This window comes from Bubalus kerabau, chromosome 15, assembly GCF_029407905.1.
Source record: "Bubalus kerabau isolate K-KA32 ecotype Philippines breed swamp buffalo chromosome 15, PCC_UOA_SB_1v2, whole genome shotgun sequence".
NCBI classification, from domain to species: domain Eukaryota; kingdom Metazoa; phylum Chordata; class Mammalia; order Artiodactyla; family Bovidae; genus Bubalus; species Bubalus kerabau.
The window spans coordinates 52,217,740-52,237,319 of record NC_073638.1 but is presented as its reverse complement, the minus strand read 5'-3'; the positions used below and the strand labels follow the sequence as shown (position 1 = coordinate 52,237,319).

Sequence of the window (19,580 nt, the reverse complement as noted above, 5' to 3'; positions counted from 1 at the left end):
TATGGTCAATAAATGCTGCAAAAATAAATGTGGATGTTTATGAAAGTGCTTTGAAACTGTAAAGCATTATTGAATGCTAGTTGTTAATCATTGAAAACCTCTCATGTTAAAAACATATTTTCAGTCATTTAGCTAATATATTTAAATTACCTGATGATGCTTAACATGCTTTATTACACTTTCTTCATATTACCCTATATGAAGTAGCAATTATTATCACATTTTTTAGGGATAAAGAATTCAAGGCTGAGAAACATGCAGTCATATGGGTCATATAATTAACAAATGGCAGGGCTGGGGGTTTCCAATCCACATCCATCTGGCTCCAGAGCCTATATATTTTATAATGGCTTTTACTGTAGGAGACTTTCCAGGTGGCCCAGTGGTAAAGAACCTTCCTGCCAAGTAGGAGATGCAGGTTTGATCCCTGTGTAGGGAAGATCCCTAGGAGAACGAAATTGAAACCCACTCCAGTTATTTTTGATTGGGAAATCCCATGGACAGAGGAGCCTGGTGGGCTGAAGTCCATGGGCTCACAAAAGAGTCAGACACGACTTAGCAACTAAACAACAGTAACAACAAACTGCTGCTGCTGCTGAGTCACTTCAGTTGTGTCCGACTCTGTGCGACTCCATAGACGGCAGCCCACCAGGCTCCTCCATCCCTGGGACTCTCCAGGCAAGAATATTGGAGTGGGTTGCCATTTCCTTCTCCAATGCATGAAAGTGAAAAGTGAAAGTGAGGTCGCTCAGTCGTGCTGACTCTTAGCCACTCCACGGACTGTAGCCTACCAGGCTCCTCTGTCCATGGGATTTTCCAGGCAAGAGTACTGGAGTGGGTTGCCATTTCCTTCTCCATAACAACAAACTACCATAGCCAGAGAGGCGGTTCTGGATCACTGACTTCACCTTGTAAGTAAACTTTATTTTGTAGAATAAAACAAACATGTAGAATAATAGAAGGCCAAGAAAAGGCTGGCAGTAAAGTAGAACATAAGAAGCATGGGAAAAAGAGGAAGTTTCAAGTTGGAGGTCTCTGGATCAGGTAGTCACAACTCTGAGACTGGCCAGTTCCTCTGTTAGGCTCTCCTAGACCTGCACACGTGTCTCACAGCACTTACCAACTGCACTGAAACAGCTGCTTTCTTGTCCATCTCCTCCATTAAAACGAGTACTCCTTGAGGGCAGGGACCATATCTTATTCAGCTCTGTATCCCCAGCACTCAGCACAGGGCCTGACACAGAGCAGGTGCTTGTTGAATGAATGAACGAGAAAATCTCTCTCTCTCTTTTTTTTTCTGTCAAGCATAGATATAAATGACCTCACAAGCTGGTTGGGAGGATCAGATGAGAAATGCATTTGGAAATACAAAGAATTATACAGGAAGGGGCTGCTTTGTGACCAAAGAAGGAAGTATTGTTTGTTATAATTCTCCAGTTTAAATTTACTGAGATTCATTCATTCAACAAAAATTCAGAATAGGCTACTATGTGCCAGGCCCTTTGGCAGAGCCTGGATATACAGTGACAAACAACATGGATGTGGCTCCTGATCTCACAGTTAGTTAGTGGGGGAGATAGACACTTAAAATAATATTTAGTCATAAACTGTGATTAAGTTCTATGAAGGAAAGCTACAGGGCACTAGGAAGAGAATGTGACAGAAAATCTACTTAGAGATCAGAGAAGAGTTCACAGAAGAAAACAACACTTAAAATGAGACCATGAGGACCAGGATTTGCTTACTTATATTGTTAGCTTTTAATATAAACAGACCTTGATGTAAATCGTAAGGTAAGCTACAGGGAACTATTTGGGGGGTTTTATTCTGTGAATGGGGCAGGAGATCTCCCAATCAGCTTGTTTTGGTGGGGCTGTGTGCCAAGTAATCTTGGCAGATAAAAACTGCAATTTTTTTTTTCCAGTTTAAGCCCACCCACCTCCCATGCATCCCAACCCATTAGTTTCAGGAAACTTTGCTCCTTCCCACTACGCACTAGCTAAATTCTCACCTTGGGGTTGTCTGGACTAGTGGTTTTCGGGTGGCTCGGAAGGTGACAAAGGCTGTGACAGCGGAGAACAAGACCCAGATCACTAGGAACCTCCACCAGTGCAGCTTCACTGTGAAATAGAGGGGAACAACCCACATCTGAAAGAGGGTCACCATCTGAAACACAAACATAAGCACTTCAGCTCTAGCCAGCTTCCTCTGCAGCTCCATCCACAAATCCAGAGCATGTCTTTTGTGTTCCATTTTAGCCTGATCCTCTCTCTGTGCTTCCAGTTTTGGATAAAAGCACTTCCTAGTGACCCAAGTTAGAAACCCTGGGACCATGCTTGACACCAACCTTTTCCCCCACCCAACTGTTCATTGTACCTACTCTTTCCTTTCCATTTGAGCCCTTGCTGTCTCTTACCTGGCTGACCATGACCTCATTAAGTCTCCCTGAATTCAATGTCTCTGTTCCAATTTATCCTTCCCAGGAACATGTTCCCAGTGAACATGTCACTCCACTGCTTAGAACCCTCTGAGGTCCCCCTTTCTATAGATAAGATCTGACATCCTTAGACAGTCATATCTCCCACAATGGAGCTCCAAACGACTGTTTCAGGACCATCTTCTACCACTCCCCATGACTGCAGTCAAGGTGTTCCGCTCTGAGACTAAAACATCCTTCCCACCTGCCTTTCAGCCTGAGAGTACCACATGAGAGACACATGAAGCCTTCAGTCTCCTTGCTAGGCAGAATAAGTCACGATTTCCCAATGCTCCAAAAGCATTTTCCTTTCTACCATCATTACAGTGCTTATCTAGAGTATGAGGCTAGGTTCGAATTCATCCTCTACCTTATTGTAAGCTCCTTGAGAGCAGTGACAAGGCCATACTCTGGCCCATGACAGAGCCTCAATGAATTTAGATAACTGAGGGGAAAGCTAGACTAGAACCTTAAGAGAGAGGCACAATTCTGTTATAAGAGTATCTATTTTACTTTCCCTCCTTCCACCTCAGACTTGTTAGCTAAGGTGTTCCAAATGTATAAAATGATTCTAAGTCAGAAACTGGGACCAACACCAGTCTTCTGCTTCCCCAAGTCTTCTAACTCCTTCCCCAACCACCCAACTGTCACTAGATGGCACTCTTCTCAGGTGAGCAGCAGGTATAAAAAAGATAACTGGCACTTAGACGCTTTCTTCCTGGTATTAAATGAAATGAAAGAATATATTTTTATAAAAGGTGGGGTGGGTATAGAGAGGACAATAGCAGCTAGCATCCTAAAGTTTCACAGAAGAGAAAACTTTTGAGAAAATATTTACTCTTGAGGATTTCTAGACTAGTGCTGCCTAGTCCAAATATAACATGAGTCATATGTGTAATTTTAAGTTTTATAATAGCTATGCTTTAAAAAAGTAAAGAGACACAGATGATCTTAATTTTAATAATATATTTTATTTAACCCAATACATCTAAAATATTACCCTTTTGACACGTATTCAATATAAACTACCCATGAAACATTTTACTCTTTTTTTTTTGTAATAAGGTTTTAAAATCCGATGTTTTATATTTACAATATATCTCAAAAGAGACTAGTCACATTTCAGGAGTTCTACTGCTACATCAGATTGGATAGTGCAGCTTAAAGCATCTTTTTAGTTGTAGCTACTACTCTTTTATAGACAAGAAAAAGCTTTAGTTTTTTAGTGTTATTTATATATTTTAAAAGAGAGCAAGAGACAGAGGGAGAAAATGGTGATCAGCCACTTTGCCTTAGAGCCTCTAGTGCTGTCTGCCCACTGCTCAGTGAACAATGCAGCCTCAGGACCAGTTCCACTGCACAGGAACCTGCAGCTGACTCCTTGAATGAAGCATTCTAAAATATTTAAACTAGGGGATAAGGCAACTAGAATCCTGACACTAAAAGTGGGTAGATGAAGGTGGGTGTGCAAAGAAGGGCTGCATGGTCTTCAGCCTTCACATCATTTACTCTGACAGGCTCATGCAGGTGTTTATAAAGCAGTAGGCCCAGAGACTTGAGAAGAATTCAATCACATGGTCCAGTCACATATGTTTTCTCTAAGAAAGAACAGGAATTCTTGTCTACTTCCAGCTTTTCCAAAAACTTGGCTCTTTACATAACAACAACCAGCCTGCCCTCACAGCCTCTTTCCCACTCCCCATCACCAATAGCATGTTCTGGTGGGGAAGGGGTGGGTAGAAAGCAAGTCAAGATAATTATCCCCACATGAGCTGTAGCTATGCATATTTTGGGTTAGGAACTGGATTTTATTTGCAGTGGAAGAAAGACATAGTTAGGAGTAAGTCTGGGCTTCCCTCATAGCTCTCAGTTGGTAAAGAATCTGCCTGCAATGCAGGAGACCTGCGTTCGATTCCTGGGTCAAGAAGATACCCTGGAGAAGGAAATGGCAACCCACTCCAGTATTCTTGCCTGGAGAATTCCATGATCAGAGGAGCCTGGCAGGCCACAGTCCATGGGGTTGCAAAGAGTCGGACACGACTGAGCGACTTTCACTTTAGGTTCTTCAAAACAGATGTCCTGGTAGAAGCCCAGCAAACCTGGATTCTAGTTCTGATCTGCCTCCAAATCATTAGGTCACCCCAAGGAGGGTTTGACTTGATTCTCAAAGCCCTTTAAGTTCTAGCACACTAAGGTTCTGTTAGACCTTATCTGAGCCTTGTATCGCAGACTCCCTGGGAGAGTGAAGGCAGTGTGCACTCTCACTCATCCATCAAGTATTTACTGTGCATTTGATGGGAAGAAAAATAAACATGACTTCTAGTTCCTGTCCTCAAGGAGCTAACAGTCTAGCAGCAGGCAAATAACATAGATCAAATCCTTATTTAATGACTCAATAAAACTTTAGACCCTTTCTAAAGAAGAAAAAATCATTAAAGATCAAGTGGACACAGTAGAATGATGTAATACAATGAAATGACTAGCGACTTTAGAATTAAAGATATCTAGATATGAATCCCAATATAGCTACTTACTGTTACCTAGGCAAGTCACTCAGCTCTGATAGCATCAGTTTTTTAAAGTATAAATGAGGTTAAGAGTATCTACTCCATTAGGCTATACAGATTATGTGTTAACGCATGGAAAACTTTCAGAACAGTACCCAACAAGGCAAGCATTCAATACAGGTAATGTAATAAATACAATGTAAGGATTCAATATGATAGCTCTTTTATTTCAATGTCAGCTTTCCAGGTGGCTCGATGGTAAAGAATCAGCCTGCAACGCAGAAGACATGGGTTCACTTCCTGGGTTGGGAAGATCCCCTGGAGAAGGAAATAGCAACCCACTCCAGTATTCTTGCCTGGAAAATCCTATAGGTAGAGGAGTCTGGAAGTTGTAGAATCCACGAAGTTACAGAGTCAGACATGACTGAGTGACTAAAAACAAAAATATTTCAATGGCAACAATGTGTATAAAACCATAAGCACAGCTGCATAGTAAGCACAGTTGCTTAAAGAAATGAGAACTCTTACAATGGCTTCACATGATCGAAAATTCATAAAGTCACATATATAAGGGAGCAAAGATTGCAATGAGGTAACTAAAATAATCAACATATTAAAAGTGGTGAGGTATCAAGACACTCTCTGCCAGGGAAGTTTGAAAGCCAGATTATGTTCAGGGCCTTGAAAGCAGCTGCTGGGGTGAGAGCCCAGTGCCCGACAAGGGGCAGGCAGAGGGGCTGGGTGAACACAACAGTTTACCATGGGGAAAATGGTAAGTTACAATTCTGCCTGATTAATTTATTTGTGTCTACTGTAGTATCTACTGGCATTCTGCTTAATAAATTAAGTTGAAGGCATTTTTAATGGCTAGCTTGGCAATAAATGGCTGAAAGTTACTCAAAATTCTCAAGACTAATGGCAGGGACTCTGGTGCCATCTGGTGGCAATACTCCGGTTCAACAGTTTGTTTAACCAAATGCTTATACCTGATGCCATGAAAGGCACAAAACAAGGGGAAGCCGTGGCCCTAACTTCTCCTCCAGAATCTGGGGTAATAAGACGTAAATGCAGGAACTGGGCGGTCATGCAAAGCATCAAGCACTGATATGGGAGTTCAGAGGAGAGATGCAGCAGTGCTGGCAGAAGCTGTCAAGGGGAGACTGGCCAGAAATGGCAGTGCTCTGGCTGGTTCTGAAACGTGAGAGTGAAAGTCGCTCAGTCGTGTCTGACTCTTTGCTACCCCATGGACTATACAGTCCATGGAATTCTCCAGGCCAGAATACTGGAGTGGGTAGCCTTTCCCTTCTCCAGGGGATCTTCCCAGCCCAGGGATCGAACCCAGGTCTCCCACATTGCAGGCGGATTCTTTACCAGCTGAGTCACAAGGGAAGCCACAAGCGAAGCTGGTTCTGAAGGAGTTTCATTATGGTGTTTGTGCATGTGTGTGTCGTTTCATTATGGTGTTTGTGCGTGCGTGTGTGTGTGTGTGTGTGCAAGTGCACATGTATGTGTGAAAGCCATTCATCCTCTTTCCCTGAATCTGCAAATATGAAGCTGAAGTGAAGACCAGCCTGAAACTGACTTACTGATTCTTTCAGCAAACATTTACCGAGGAACAATCTCAGCTTCTCCACAAGACTACACAGTTGACATGATAATGTTAGATGCTACAGGAAGAGTTAGCTAGCCCTTATTCAAATGGACTTTGTTTAGATTTCTTTCATCTCAGAAACTGTAATTCATGAAAACAAAAAAGAGCTGCCAGATTACATCCTTCTCTGGACACTAGCTCCCTTGCCAGAGGCACATCTGACTTTCAGGATTCTCATCACTTCTTATTTGCCTGTGTTGTGGGGATAGAGATCACCTACTATGCTTGACTGCAGAGGAATACCAAGAATGATATGAAAACTACAAGTCCAGGTAGCACAACAAAGTAAGAGACTCATAGCTTGAATCAGCTTGAAAAAAAAATGCTGATAAATGGACAGAGGTCAACCGGAAGAAGGTCTGGGATATGCTCCACAGCTCTGATCAATACTGTCATGAATGATTCAGATGAAAATACAAAGGATCTGCTTATCAAACTGTGAGCAACACAAAGCTTGGGAGAAAGGAGAGAGGAGCAACACAGTGAACATGGAAAATAGAAACAAGATCCAAAATGAATGAAGCTCATTCCTACAGTTCTTCTAGATCTACCATTCTGTGATCTGGTAAGCTGAAATGAAGAACCAAAACCTCAGGCTGAAACTTCACCAACTACCCAAGTATAGGACGGGGAAGGAGCTGCTCACATGAAAGAGATCTAGGGGTTTCACCTGACTACAAATTGCCAGGGAATATATGCCAACAGGATCATTATCTAAAAGCCAAGGCAACACCATGCTACTGAACTAAGAGTAAACCCTGAATGAAGGAGCAAGTAGCTCTACCGTTCTCTGCTCTGTCAAAGAATCCTTCGGCCCTGAGATCTGGTTTTAGGTCCACAATGTACAAAGAACACTGATAAATAAACATGACCATAACAGAGTAGCCAGGATTACAAAGGGTTTGGAAACCAAATCACATAACAAACAGCTGAAGACGCTGGGATAACAGGCCTGGATAAAACTAAAGGAAGGCGTGGCTATTATCTGAAGATCATTCAGAAGCCCAGCAAGCAGATATAGTCAGCATGGTTTCTGTGACCTGGTAAGACCCCAAGTATTGCTAGAATATTACAAAGAGCAAAAACTGGGTTGGCAATTACCTCCTACCACACCCCTGGAAAATGGTCAACCTTATCATAAGAAGCAGATATTCCAGTGACAAAAGATGTGCTAGATAGTTCTTTCCTATTGCTGACCTGAAAAAACCTGCCTTTGTCTACCTTATGCCTCTGGGTCAAATTCTTGTCCCTCAGAGAAGTGCAGAGTATATTTACTCCCTATTGCTTATGCCTACTTTCCTAATACCCCGAATTATGTCTTTTTCCCTCAAGTCTTCTCCTCTTCAGGTAAAAGTCACTCAAGCAGTCATTTAACAAACACTTGCTGGGCATTTACCGGACACCAGGCTAAGGACTGGGGAATTCAGAGTTGATAAACAAAAGCTTCTCAAGGAGAAGTCTACTGAGGAGAAATAACCATAATGCAGTATGCTGCTGCTGCTAAGTCGCTTTAGTCATGTCTGACTCTGTGCGACCCCATAGACGGCAGCCCATCAGGCTCCCCCATCCCTGGGATTCTCCAGGCAAGAACACTGGAGTGGGTTGCCATTTCCTTCTCCAATGCATGAAAGTGAAAAGTGAAAGTGAAGTCGCTCAGTTGTGTCCGACTCTTAGTGACCCCATGGACTACAGCCCACCAGGCTCCTCCGTCCATGGGATTTTCCAGGCAAGAGTACTGCAGTGGGGTGCCATTGCCTTCTCCGATAATGCAGTGTAAGTGCTATAAGCAGGTCCTGGTGGCCAAGAAAGCAGAGCAGAAGTGCCCCACCCAACGTGGAGGAATTATCATCTCTGTCCTGGGTGGTCCAACAGGTGCAGATGGAGAAAGGCATCATGACGCAAGAACAAGGTATCCTTGAGAGAGTACACAGGTACCTGAGGGAGGTGTGAGAAATGAGCCTAAAGAGGTAGGTAAGGCTCAGAGAAGGCTGATCACACTTAGGAGTTTTTAATTATATTCTGGGGAGAAAAGTTTTTCTCACAGAAAGTGGATTACAACCCTTTACCATCTTAGTCAGCATTCTCTAGCCACATTCTACTGACCCTCTTATTGTCTCGGTCTGAGAAAAATCTATAGTACTTTAAAGATTTCCAGGTAGGAGATTTTGCCACTCATCCATTCCAGGAGGGAATAGCAGTTCAGGAGACAGGAGTCTGAAAAGATACTATATTTGGTAACAGACAGGGATGATGAAAGCTTCTCCTTGGAGATCTTTAAAAATAGGATAGATACTTTTCCAGGCTTAGGCTTACTCCTTCCCCTAACATCCCTGAGGGAGCTAAGGAGCAAGTAAGATTAGACTCTGAATAGATGATGAAAACTGAGTTACAGAGAAACCAAACATCAAGTCCTGGGCTAGGCTTCCAACCCAGATCTTCTGTCTCCTGAGTCCTGCCTCCCAGCACTGGTCACCAAGTTAGCGAGAACCCTGAGGAGGCAAAATAACATAGACCAAAGTGGGGATGGTTGTGAAAATACTGAAATTCAAGAAGAGGACATGGGCAAAAGTCATTAAAGGAAAACCCGGGGCAGGGAGGGGGTTAAAAACAGAAATGACTATGGCAGAAATGTCAACAATCTCCTGAAACTTTTGGAAACCTAAAAAAATGGTTGAGTACTCTATGGAAAGAGCACTTAACCAAGTACCAGATTTTACATCCAGCACTCCAATATGATGGTCATGTGCTCCTGGCAAATTACATCTGGATTTTGCACTTCAGTTTCCTAATCTGAAAAATGGAGACAAACCCCTATCCTATCTTATAAAAGCTATTTGTTGTGAGGTTCCAAAGCAATAGCAGATGAGAAAAGTATTTTGTTTTTAATCAACAAATTCAAAACTATAAAGCAGTGTAAGGTGGTATTATAGTTGTTGCTGGTACTGAAAAGAACAGTACCTGAAATTTAAATACAGAAAACAGCAGGATTGCTTGTTCCCAAGAGCAGTTAATTTAGACTCTTCTTTTAATCTAAAATTTCTTTTCTTTGAACTCCTATATTACAGAAAGAAGTCTGATAATCTTCACAGTGAAACCAGTAGATTGGCATACTCACTCATAATCAGCCTCATGGCTGGCAACATCCGTGCCGCTCTAGGTTCCAGAGTCTAGGACAGTGTTTCTCATTATGGATGAATTTTCTCCCCAAGGGACACCTGACAGACAATGTCTGGAGATAGTTTCGGTTGTCACAATCAGAGGGAGGAGATTCTAGGTAGAAATCAGGGCTGGTGCTCAACATCCCATGATGCACCTCACAGCCCCCGAAAAAAATAAAGAATCATCTGGCCAAAATGTTAATATGCTCCCTGCTGAGAAACCTCGTCTAGGAGAACAGAGCTAGTGTTTATCTACTTAGCGGTCATGGGTGCCTGATGGAAGGCTGGGCCACCAACCAGCACTAGTAAAGAATAGAAAATTTCATTCAGTTGGAGAGAAACAGAGCCTTATCAATTAATTCCATCATTTCTTGGCATGCCCTGAGAAGCATTTTCTGTGAAGCTCTGACAGCTAACCTCAAACAGCTCATGTTTCCACTACTCAACAACAATCCGAGAGCTTCACCTTTGCACAACATTCTCAAAAGAGTTGTTTTGATTCTTGTTTATTCCCATTCCTTACTCCACAGACATTTTACTGTGTTTAATATGTGTATTTTGGGTTGTTTTTTTTTTGAAATAACAAAATTTACTTTTCACATAGATCTGAGTAGCAAAAGAATTTTTTAATTAATTTTTTTTGGAGTATAGTTGCTCTACCATGTTGTATCAGTTTTAACCATTATTAATCACCCCAGTTTGAACTGTAAACCTATAGCTATAGCAAGTACCTAAAATCTGTTTAGGCACGGAGAAGAACTTTAGATTTTAGATGCCCCAGGATGGAAAACAAGGAATAACAAGATGGGATATCCAAATAGAACAGCAAGGAATAGAATCCTCAGTCCACAGGATGGTTCAAAAATCTAATCTATAAAGTACCAATCCTAAAAATAAAATCAAAGCAATCTGGGGAAACAGATTGCAACACATATGTCAAAATGCTTATTCCTAACATACAAAAAGCTCTTATAAATCAGTAAGAAACATTCTAAAAGAATCCTAAGCAAGGAAAGAAATGTGACTGAACATACCACATGGTTCAGCTGTGAATAACATTTACATGTCACAATAATGTAAATAGAGAAAACTTATTTACTAAAAACTGGAAGGAGCAAAAGTGTGTATGTGATGGGTATAGACGTAGTGTATAAGATAATCACCACTTTCCATGGCAGAATGTCAATACATGTTCAAAAGTAAAATTTTATATATATATTTTTATATATATATTTTATATTATTTATTTATATTTATAAGGCAATGGCACCCCACTCAGTACTCTTGCCTGGAAAATCCCATGGATGGAGGAGCCTGGAAGGCTGCAGTCCATGGGGTCGCTGAGGGTCGGACATGACTAAACGACTTCACTTTCACTTTTCACTTTCATGCATTGGAGAAGGAAATGGCAACCCACTCCAGTGTTCTTGCCTGGAGAATCGCAGGGATGGGACATCCTGGTGGGCTGCCGTCTATGGGGTCGCACAGAGTCAGACACAACTGAAGTGACTTAGCATAGCATAGCATACATTACATACATATATAAAGGATGAATAGAGATAGGCAGAGGATTGTTGGTTTCTAAACATCACAGAACTACCTGATTTTTAAATTAGATATTTTCACCATATTAGATTTGACAAAGATTAAAAATACTGAGGATTCTCTATATTCTCTTTAACACTGGGTAACAGCACTGTTTAACATCTGTTGGTGGGATTGTAAACTGCTGTAACTTTTGTGAAGGGCAACTTGACAAGATCTATTAATAATTAAATGGCAATTCCACTTGACCAAGAAATTCCATTTTTAATTCTACAAGAATGCTGGCCCAGCTGTGCAAATTATTTCTGTAAAAAGTTTACTGAATCACTGCTGTAACTAAGATAAACATCACATTGAACAAGTCTATTGGTGCCATTTTTCCAATAGCATTTACTCAGTTCATGTGAGTCTCTGTGTCACATTTTGGTAATTCTCATGATATTTCATCATTATTATATTTGTTATGGTGATCAGTGATCTTTGATGTCACTACTATACCTGTTTTGGAGCACCACAAACTACGCCCATATACGATAACAAACTTAATCAACAAACACTGTCTATGTTCTGAGTGCTCCACTGACCACCCATTTCCCATCTCTCTCCCTCGCCTTGAAAAAGTGAAAGAGTTGCTCAGTTGTGTCCAATTCTTTGCGACCCCATGGACTACAGCCTGCCAGGGTCCTCTGTCCATGGAATTCTCCAGGCAAGAATACTGGAGTGGGTTGTTATTTCCTTCTCCAGGGGATCTTTCCAACCCAGGAACAGAACCCAGGTCTCCTGCACTGCAGGCAGATTCTTTACTCTTTGAGCCACCAGGGAAACCCCTCCCTCTCCCTGGGTCTCTCTATTCCCTGAGACACACAATATTGAAATTAAGCCAATTAATAACCCTACAATCACCTCTGAGTGGTCTAGTGAAAAGAATACTCACATGTCTCTCATTTTAAACCACAAGCTAGAAATGATTAAGCTCAGTGAGAGCTTAATCTCACTGGCATGTTGAAAGCTGAGACAGGTTAGGCTTCTTGGTGCCAGTTAACCCACGTTGTGAATGCAAAGAAAAAGTTCTTGAAGGAAATTAAAAGTGCTACTCCAGTGAACACATGAATGATAAGAAAGCAAAACAGCCATATTACCACTGACATAAAGAAAGTTTCATGGTTGGATACAAGATCAAGCCAGCCAAAACTTTCCCTTAAGCCAAAGCCTATAATCCAGATCAACTTTCTGAAGGCTGAGAGAGGTGAGGAAGTTGCAGAAGAAAAGTTTAAAGTTACCAGTGGCTGGTTCATAAGGTTTAAGGAAAGAAGCCATCTCCACAACATAAAAGTGCAGGGTGAAGCAGCAAATGCTGAAGGAGAAGCGGCAGCAAGTTATCCAGAAGATCTAACTAAGATGATGAATGAAAGTAGCTACACTAAATGACAGATTTTCAAACAGATGCCATCTTTGACTTTCACAGAGAGGAGGAGAAAATGCCTGGCTTCAAAGCTTCAAAGGATAGACTGACTGACTCTCTTCTTTAGAGGATAACGCATCTGGTGACTTTACGTTGAAGCCAATGTTCATTTACCATTTCAAAAATCCTAGGGCCCAAAGAATTATGCTAAATCTCCTCTGCCTGAGATCTGTAAATGGAACAACAAAGCCTCAATGACAGCCTGTCAGTTTACAACATGGTTTACTGGATATTTTCATACCGTTCATGGGGTAGATCATGGCATCTGGTCCCATCAGTTCATGGCAAATAGACAGGGAAACAATGGAAACAGTGAGAGACTTTATTTTGGAGCTCCAAAATCACTGCAGGCGGTGACTGCAGCCATGAAATTAAAATATGCTGGCTCCTTGGAAGAAAAGCTATGACCAACCTAGACAGCATATTAAAAAGCAGAGACATTGCTTTGCCAACAAAGGTCTGTCTAGTCAAAGCTATGGTTTTTCCAGTAGCTATGTATGGATGTGAGAGATGGACTCTAAAGAAAGTTGAGTGCTTAAGAATTGATGCTTTTGAACTGTGGTGTTGGAGAAGACTCTTCAGAGGGTCCCTTAGACTGCAAGGATATCCAACAAGTCCATCCTAAAGGAGATCAGTCCTGAGTGTTCATTGGAAGGACTGATGTTGAAGCTGAAACTCCAATATTTTGGCTACCTGATGCGAAGAGCTGACTCATTTGAAAAGACCCTGATGTGGGGAAAGATCGAAGGCAGGAGGAAAAGGGGATGACAGAGAATGAGATGGCTGGATGGCATCACCGACTCAGTCTGGGTAAACTCTAGGAGCTGGTGATGGACAGTGAAGCTTGGCATGCTACGGTCCATGGGGTTGCAAAGAGTAGGAAACAACTGAGCGACTGAACTGAACCGAGCCCTCAGACTGGGAAAAAATACTTGTGAATTAGATATCTAATGATGGCGTAGTATCCAGACTATATAAAGAACTTCTGTAACTCAACAAGAACAAAAAGACAAAAACCGAGGAGTTCCCTGGTGCTCCAGTGGTTAGAACTTGGCTTTCACTGCCATGGCCTCAGTTAGTCAGGGAACTAACATCCTGTAAGCCACATGGTGCAGTCAAAAAAAAAAAGGACAAAAATCCAATTAAAAAATGGGCAAAGAACTTGAAGAGACGTTTCTCCAAGAAAGATATACAGCCAGCCAATAAAAACATCAAAAGGTGCTCAACACCATTCAGTTCAGTTCAGTTGCTCAGTCGTGTCCGATTCTTTGCGACCCCATGAATCGCAGCACGCCAGGCCTCCCCGTCCATCACCAACTCCCGGAGTTCACTCAAACTCACATCCATTGAGTCAGTGATGCCATCCAGCCATCTCATCCTCTGTCGTCCCCTTCTCCTCCTGCCCCCAATCCCTCCCAGCATCAGAGTCTTTTCCAATGAGTCAACTCTTCGCATGAGGTGGCCAAAGTATTGGCGTTTCAGCTTTAGCATCAGTCCTTCCAAAGAACACCCAGGGCTGATCTCCTTTAGAATGGACTGGTTGGATCTCCTTGCAATCCAAGGGACTCTCAAGATACTTCTCCAGCACCACAGTTCAAAAGCATCAATTCTTCAGCACTCAGTTTTCTTCACAGTTCAACTCTCACATCCATATATAACTACTGGAAAACCATAGCCTTGACTAGACGGACCTTTGTTGGCAAAGTAATGTCTCTGCTTTTCAATATGCTATCTAGGTTGGTCATAACTTTTCTTCCAAGGAGTAAGCGTCTTTTAATTTCATGGCTGCAATCACCATCTACAGTGATTTTTGGAGCCCCCCAAAAATAAACACCATTAGGGAAATACAAATCAAAGCACAATGAAATCCCACTTTTATGCAAAATAATGTGGCTATAATACAAAAAACAAAAAAGAAATTGGAAAATAAGTATTGGTGAGAACGTGGAAAAACTGGAACCCAATATAATGTGAGTTAGAATGTAAAATGGCATAGCTGCTGTAGAAAACCATTTGGCAGTTCCTCAAAAAGTTAAATATAAAGTTACATATGACTCAGCAATTCCACTCTAGGATATATCCAAGAACTGAAAATAGGTGTTCAAATAAAAACTTACAGTGAATGTTCAGAGCCACACTGTTCAAAACAGCCCAAAGGTGTAAACAACTCAAGTGTCCACCAACTAATGAATGGATAAACAAAATGCAGTATATCCACAGAATAGAATATTATATGGAGGAGCCTGGTGGGCTGCAGTCCATGGGGTTACTAAGAGTCAGACACAACTGAGCGACTTCACCTTCACTTTTCACTTTCATGCATTGGAGAAGGAAATGGCAACCTGTTCCAGGGTTCTTGCCTGGAGAATCCCAAGGACGGGGGAGCCTGGTGGGCTGCTGTCTCTGGGGTCGCACAGAGTCGGACACGACTGAAGCGACTTAGCAGCAGCAGAAGGAACAAAGTACTGGTAGATACTGCAGTGTGAGTGAACTTTGCAAACACTGTTAAGTGAAAGAAGTCAGGCACAAAAGGCCACATATTGTACGATTCTATTTATATCTAGAATAGGCAAATATATAGAAAGCAGCTTAGTGGTTGCCAGGGTGTGCTGGGAGGGGGGAAATGGGAAGTGATTGCTTAATGGGTATGGAGCTTCTTTTCGGGTTAACAAAAATGTTCTAGAACTAAATAGTGACAGTGGCTGCACAACAATGTGGATGTGCTAAAGGACACTGAATTATACACTTTAAAACAGGTAAAATAGCGAATTCTGTTATGTGAAATTGTCTTTAACAAAAATAAAATTATATTCCATTTCCACATAAAATAGTACCTGAAGATATTATGTCTTGAGCTTTTTTTCTCTTAAGAATAGGAGCAAAAAAGTCCCTAACATTAGCTTTGGAGTTTACAAAATACTTTGCCATGTGATCTTATATAATCTCCACAACACATGAGATAGACATTATGACCTCAATTTAGAGACAAGAAGAACTGAGTCTCAGAGAAGTACAAAGTCAGATAGCCAGGAAGCAGAAGCGTTGACTAATCAAGTCAGACAGTCTGACTTAGAGTATTTACTGTTGCATGGCAAACAGCTCCAACTTCTGATAAGCTTGAAAAAGGACAGGAGATGCCATTGTGTACATACATCTTGGAATTTTTCTTCTTCCAAAGTTAGTATTTTAAAGCAGCAAAAATATTCACTGTATCCAAGTTAATCAAAGTTTTAACAAAACCAATATAGATAATTACTGAATAAGAGAAGCATAAAGCAGGACATACAGATTTCCTCTTCCAATTTTCTAAAGATATGAGTTTAAGTTTCTTAGTACAAGATATGCTATAATGCTAGCGTGTCCTCTCACCAACACAGTTCAGCATAATGTTTACAGGGCATGGCACTAAGTAATGAGATGACTGTGCATTTCCTTATACAACTGGCCTCATTAATTTACAATCACATTCCTATTAAGGATTAACTACTGAATGGCACATTAGTGGTTTTCTAACACTCTGATGAGTCCTATATATGTTCTTGAGAAAGCAGAGGGGTCAGGGTTACCAGCCCAAGCACAGCATCCTCTCATTTTCTACATAAGGTTTTTTCTTAAGATACTGTTTTAAGTAAGGATGTCATTGCTTTAAAAAAAAAAATACATACGCAAAGACACTCCAGTATATATATGCATCTTCAATTTTTCAGAGATTTTCAAAAATCTCTGCAGATAAGCTAACATTATATAATCATTTCTAAATACAAGCACAGAAATGCAGTGGGTTCACTCGACATTTGACTTAAGATTTTCTTAGTTTCTAGGTTCAATTAAACTACCCTGATAATCCCTATTTTATAGAATAGGTATTGTAAGCACACAAGGAGAAACAAGTGACTTATTTCACATGGTAGGGTGAAGCCCAACAGGGTCTAGACATCAAGCTCCACCCAGATGGCTCAGTCTGTTGGATGGTGCCTAGTTCAAAAAGCCTTGGTGTCACGCGGTCATTCCATGCACTATGACCTGAAGATACAGATGTCTCTACTTGAGGTACATGACAATACTTGAGGTGGCTATGTGCCAGTAATGTCTGGAACATGTGCCAGCTCAAAGGCAAAATTAGTCTCTCTTCCTCCTATGCTTTAGATTATCCTTTGGTTCCCCTGATAGAAAATCCTTTCCAGAAGCACAGTCAAAATTGTGAAACATGAAACAGAAGATCTGGATTCAAATCACGTCTCCATCGATTAGTTTCTCCTTCATGCCTGAACTCTCTGGGCCTCAGTTTGTTCACAGTATTTACCTCAAGGGCTATTAGGAGGGTTAAATGAGATAGTTTAGCAGTTCCCATCCTGTGGGCTACAGACCCCTGGGCATCTCTGGCCATATTATAAGAGGTCTGAAAAAGCACATACTAGAGAAAAAGAATTATTTAGGGTTTAAGACTAAAAGCTCTGGAGTAAAACCGTCTGGGTTCAAATAATGGTTTTACCACTGGAGCAGGTTACTTAGCCATTCTGTCTCAGTTCCTCATCTGTAATTGGAGGCAACAGTATTCATTGGATTATTCTGAGGATTAAATGGGGTATATATGTAAAATGCTTAGAACAGTGGCTGGCATAGTAAGAATTCAATAAATGTTAGCTATTACTGACATTTACTGAATTAGTAATTGCTATTACCTGAAAGAGATGGGAATACCAGACCACCTGATCTGCCTCTTAAGAAATCTGTACGCAGGTCAGGAAGCAACAGTTAGAACAGACATGGAACAACAGACTGGTTCCAAATAGGGAAAGAAGTACGTCAAGGCTGTATATCATCACCCTGCTTATTTAACTTAGATGCAGAGTACATCATGAGAAACGCTGGGCTGGAGGAAGCACAAGCTGGAATCAAGACTGCCAGGAGAAATATCAATAACCTTAGTTATGCAGATGATACCACCCTTAACAGCAGAAAGTGAAGAACTTAAGAGCCTCTTGATGAAAGTGAAAGAGGAGAGTGAAAAAGTTGGCTTAAAGCTCAACATTCAGAAAACAAAGATCATGGTATCTGGCCCCATCTCTTCATGGCAAATAGTTGGAGAAACAGTGGAATGGGAGAAGGGGACGACAGAAGATGAGATGGCTGAATGACATCACCGACTCAATGGACATGCGTTTGAGTAAACTCTGGGAGTTGGTGAAGGACAGGGAGGCCTGGCGTGCTGCAGTCCACGGGGTTGCAAAGAGTTGGACACAACTGAGTAACTGAACTGAACTGATTACTACTGTATGTGTTTACATATTCTTTCAAAGTATAATTATCATCATGTGGATGCTTGCCAAGTTTGTTAAAGAACGGTTGTTATACTTGAAAAGGTTACATACTTCTATGATAATAGTTATAAAAGAATTCAGTATACTACCTGCCATGTCCTCATCCAGAGTAGTTGCATTTGTGATTTCAATGTTTTTTAATTTACTGAGGTTTACTCTGTGGCCTAACATATGGTCTATCCTGGAGAATGGGCTATGTGCACTTAAGAAGAACATGTATCCTGCTGTTGTTGGGTACAGTGTGCTGTGTATGTCTATTAGGTCTAATTGGTTTATAATGTTGTTCAAGTCCTCTGTTATCTGTTAGTCTTCTATCTGGTTATTCTATCCATTATGGGAAATGGGGTAATGAGCTCTACAACTATTACTATAGAATCATCTGTTTCTCCCTTCAATTCTGTTAATTCTTGCTTCACTGATCTGGGGACTCCTTTGTTAGGCTACATATATGTTTATAATTGTTGTATCTTCTGGCTGCAGTGAACCTTTTATCAATATGTAATCACAGCAAATAGATGGGGAAAAAGTGGAAGGAGCAACAGATTTTATTTTCTTGGGCTCCAAGATCACTGTGGATGGTGACTACAGCCATGAAATTAAAAGATGTTTGCTCCTTGGAAAGAAAGCTATGACAAACCTAGACAGTGTGTTAAAAAGCAGAGACATCGCTTTGCCAACAAAGGTCTGTATAGTCAAAGCTATAGTTTTTCCAGTAGTCATGCATGGACATGAGAGTTGGACCATAAAGACAACTGAGTGCCAAAGAATTGATGTCTTTGAATTGTGGTTCTGGAGAAGACTCTTGAGAGTCCCTTGTACAGCAAGGAGATCAAACCAGTCAATCCTAAAGGAAATTAACCCTTAATACTCATTGGAAGGACTGATGCTGAAACTGAAGCTCCAATACTTTGGCCACCTGATGCAAAGAGCTGACTCACTGGAAAAGACCCTGATGCTGGGAAAGACTGAAGGCAAAAGAAGGGGGTGGCAGAGGATAAAATTGTTAGATAGCATCACCAACTCAATGGACATGAATCTGAGCAAACTCCAGGAGAAAGTGAAGGACAGGGAAGCCTGGTACATGCTGCAGTCCACAGAATCGCAGAGTTGAATATGATTTAGTGACTGAACAACAACGTCCTTCTTTATCTCATGTACCTTTTTTGATTTAAAAGTCTATTGTCTGATATTCAAGAGCCACCAGCTCTTTCTCAGTTATCATTTGCATGAAATATCTTTTTCCATCCTTTTACTTTTATCTCGTTTCTTTGTATCTAGAGTATCTTGCAGACAGTATATGGATGGATAATGTGTTTTCTTAAATCAATCTGACAATCAGCCTTTTTAAAGGAGAATTTAATTCACTTACATTTAAAGTAATTACTAATAAGCAAGGATTTATTTCTGCCATTTAGCTATATGTTTTGTATGTTTTTGTTCCTCATTTCCTCTATTAGTAC

At 41.1% G+C, this 19,580-nt stretch overlaps 1 protein-coding gene across 6 annotated transcripts in view; it reads right to left on the bottom strand.

Moving 5' to 3' along the window:
- The window catches only part of RNF121 (ring finger protein 121), a 79,742-nt gene that overhangs the window by 22,370 nt on the left and 37,792 nt on the right, over positions 1-19,580 (bottom strand). For all 6 annotated transcript variants that reach the window (XM_055548966.1, XM_055548969.1, XM_055548968.1 and 3 more), the window contains one exon: positions 2,012-2,166. In XM_055548966.1, the coding sequence (XP_055404941.1) occupies positions 2,012-2,166 (155 nt within the window). The remainder of the gene's footprint in view (positions 1-2,011; positions 2,167-19,580) is intronic.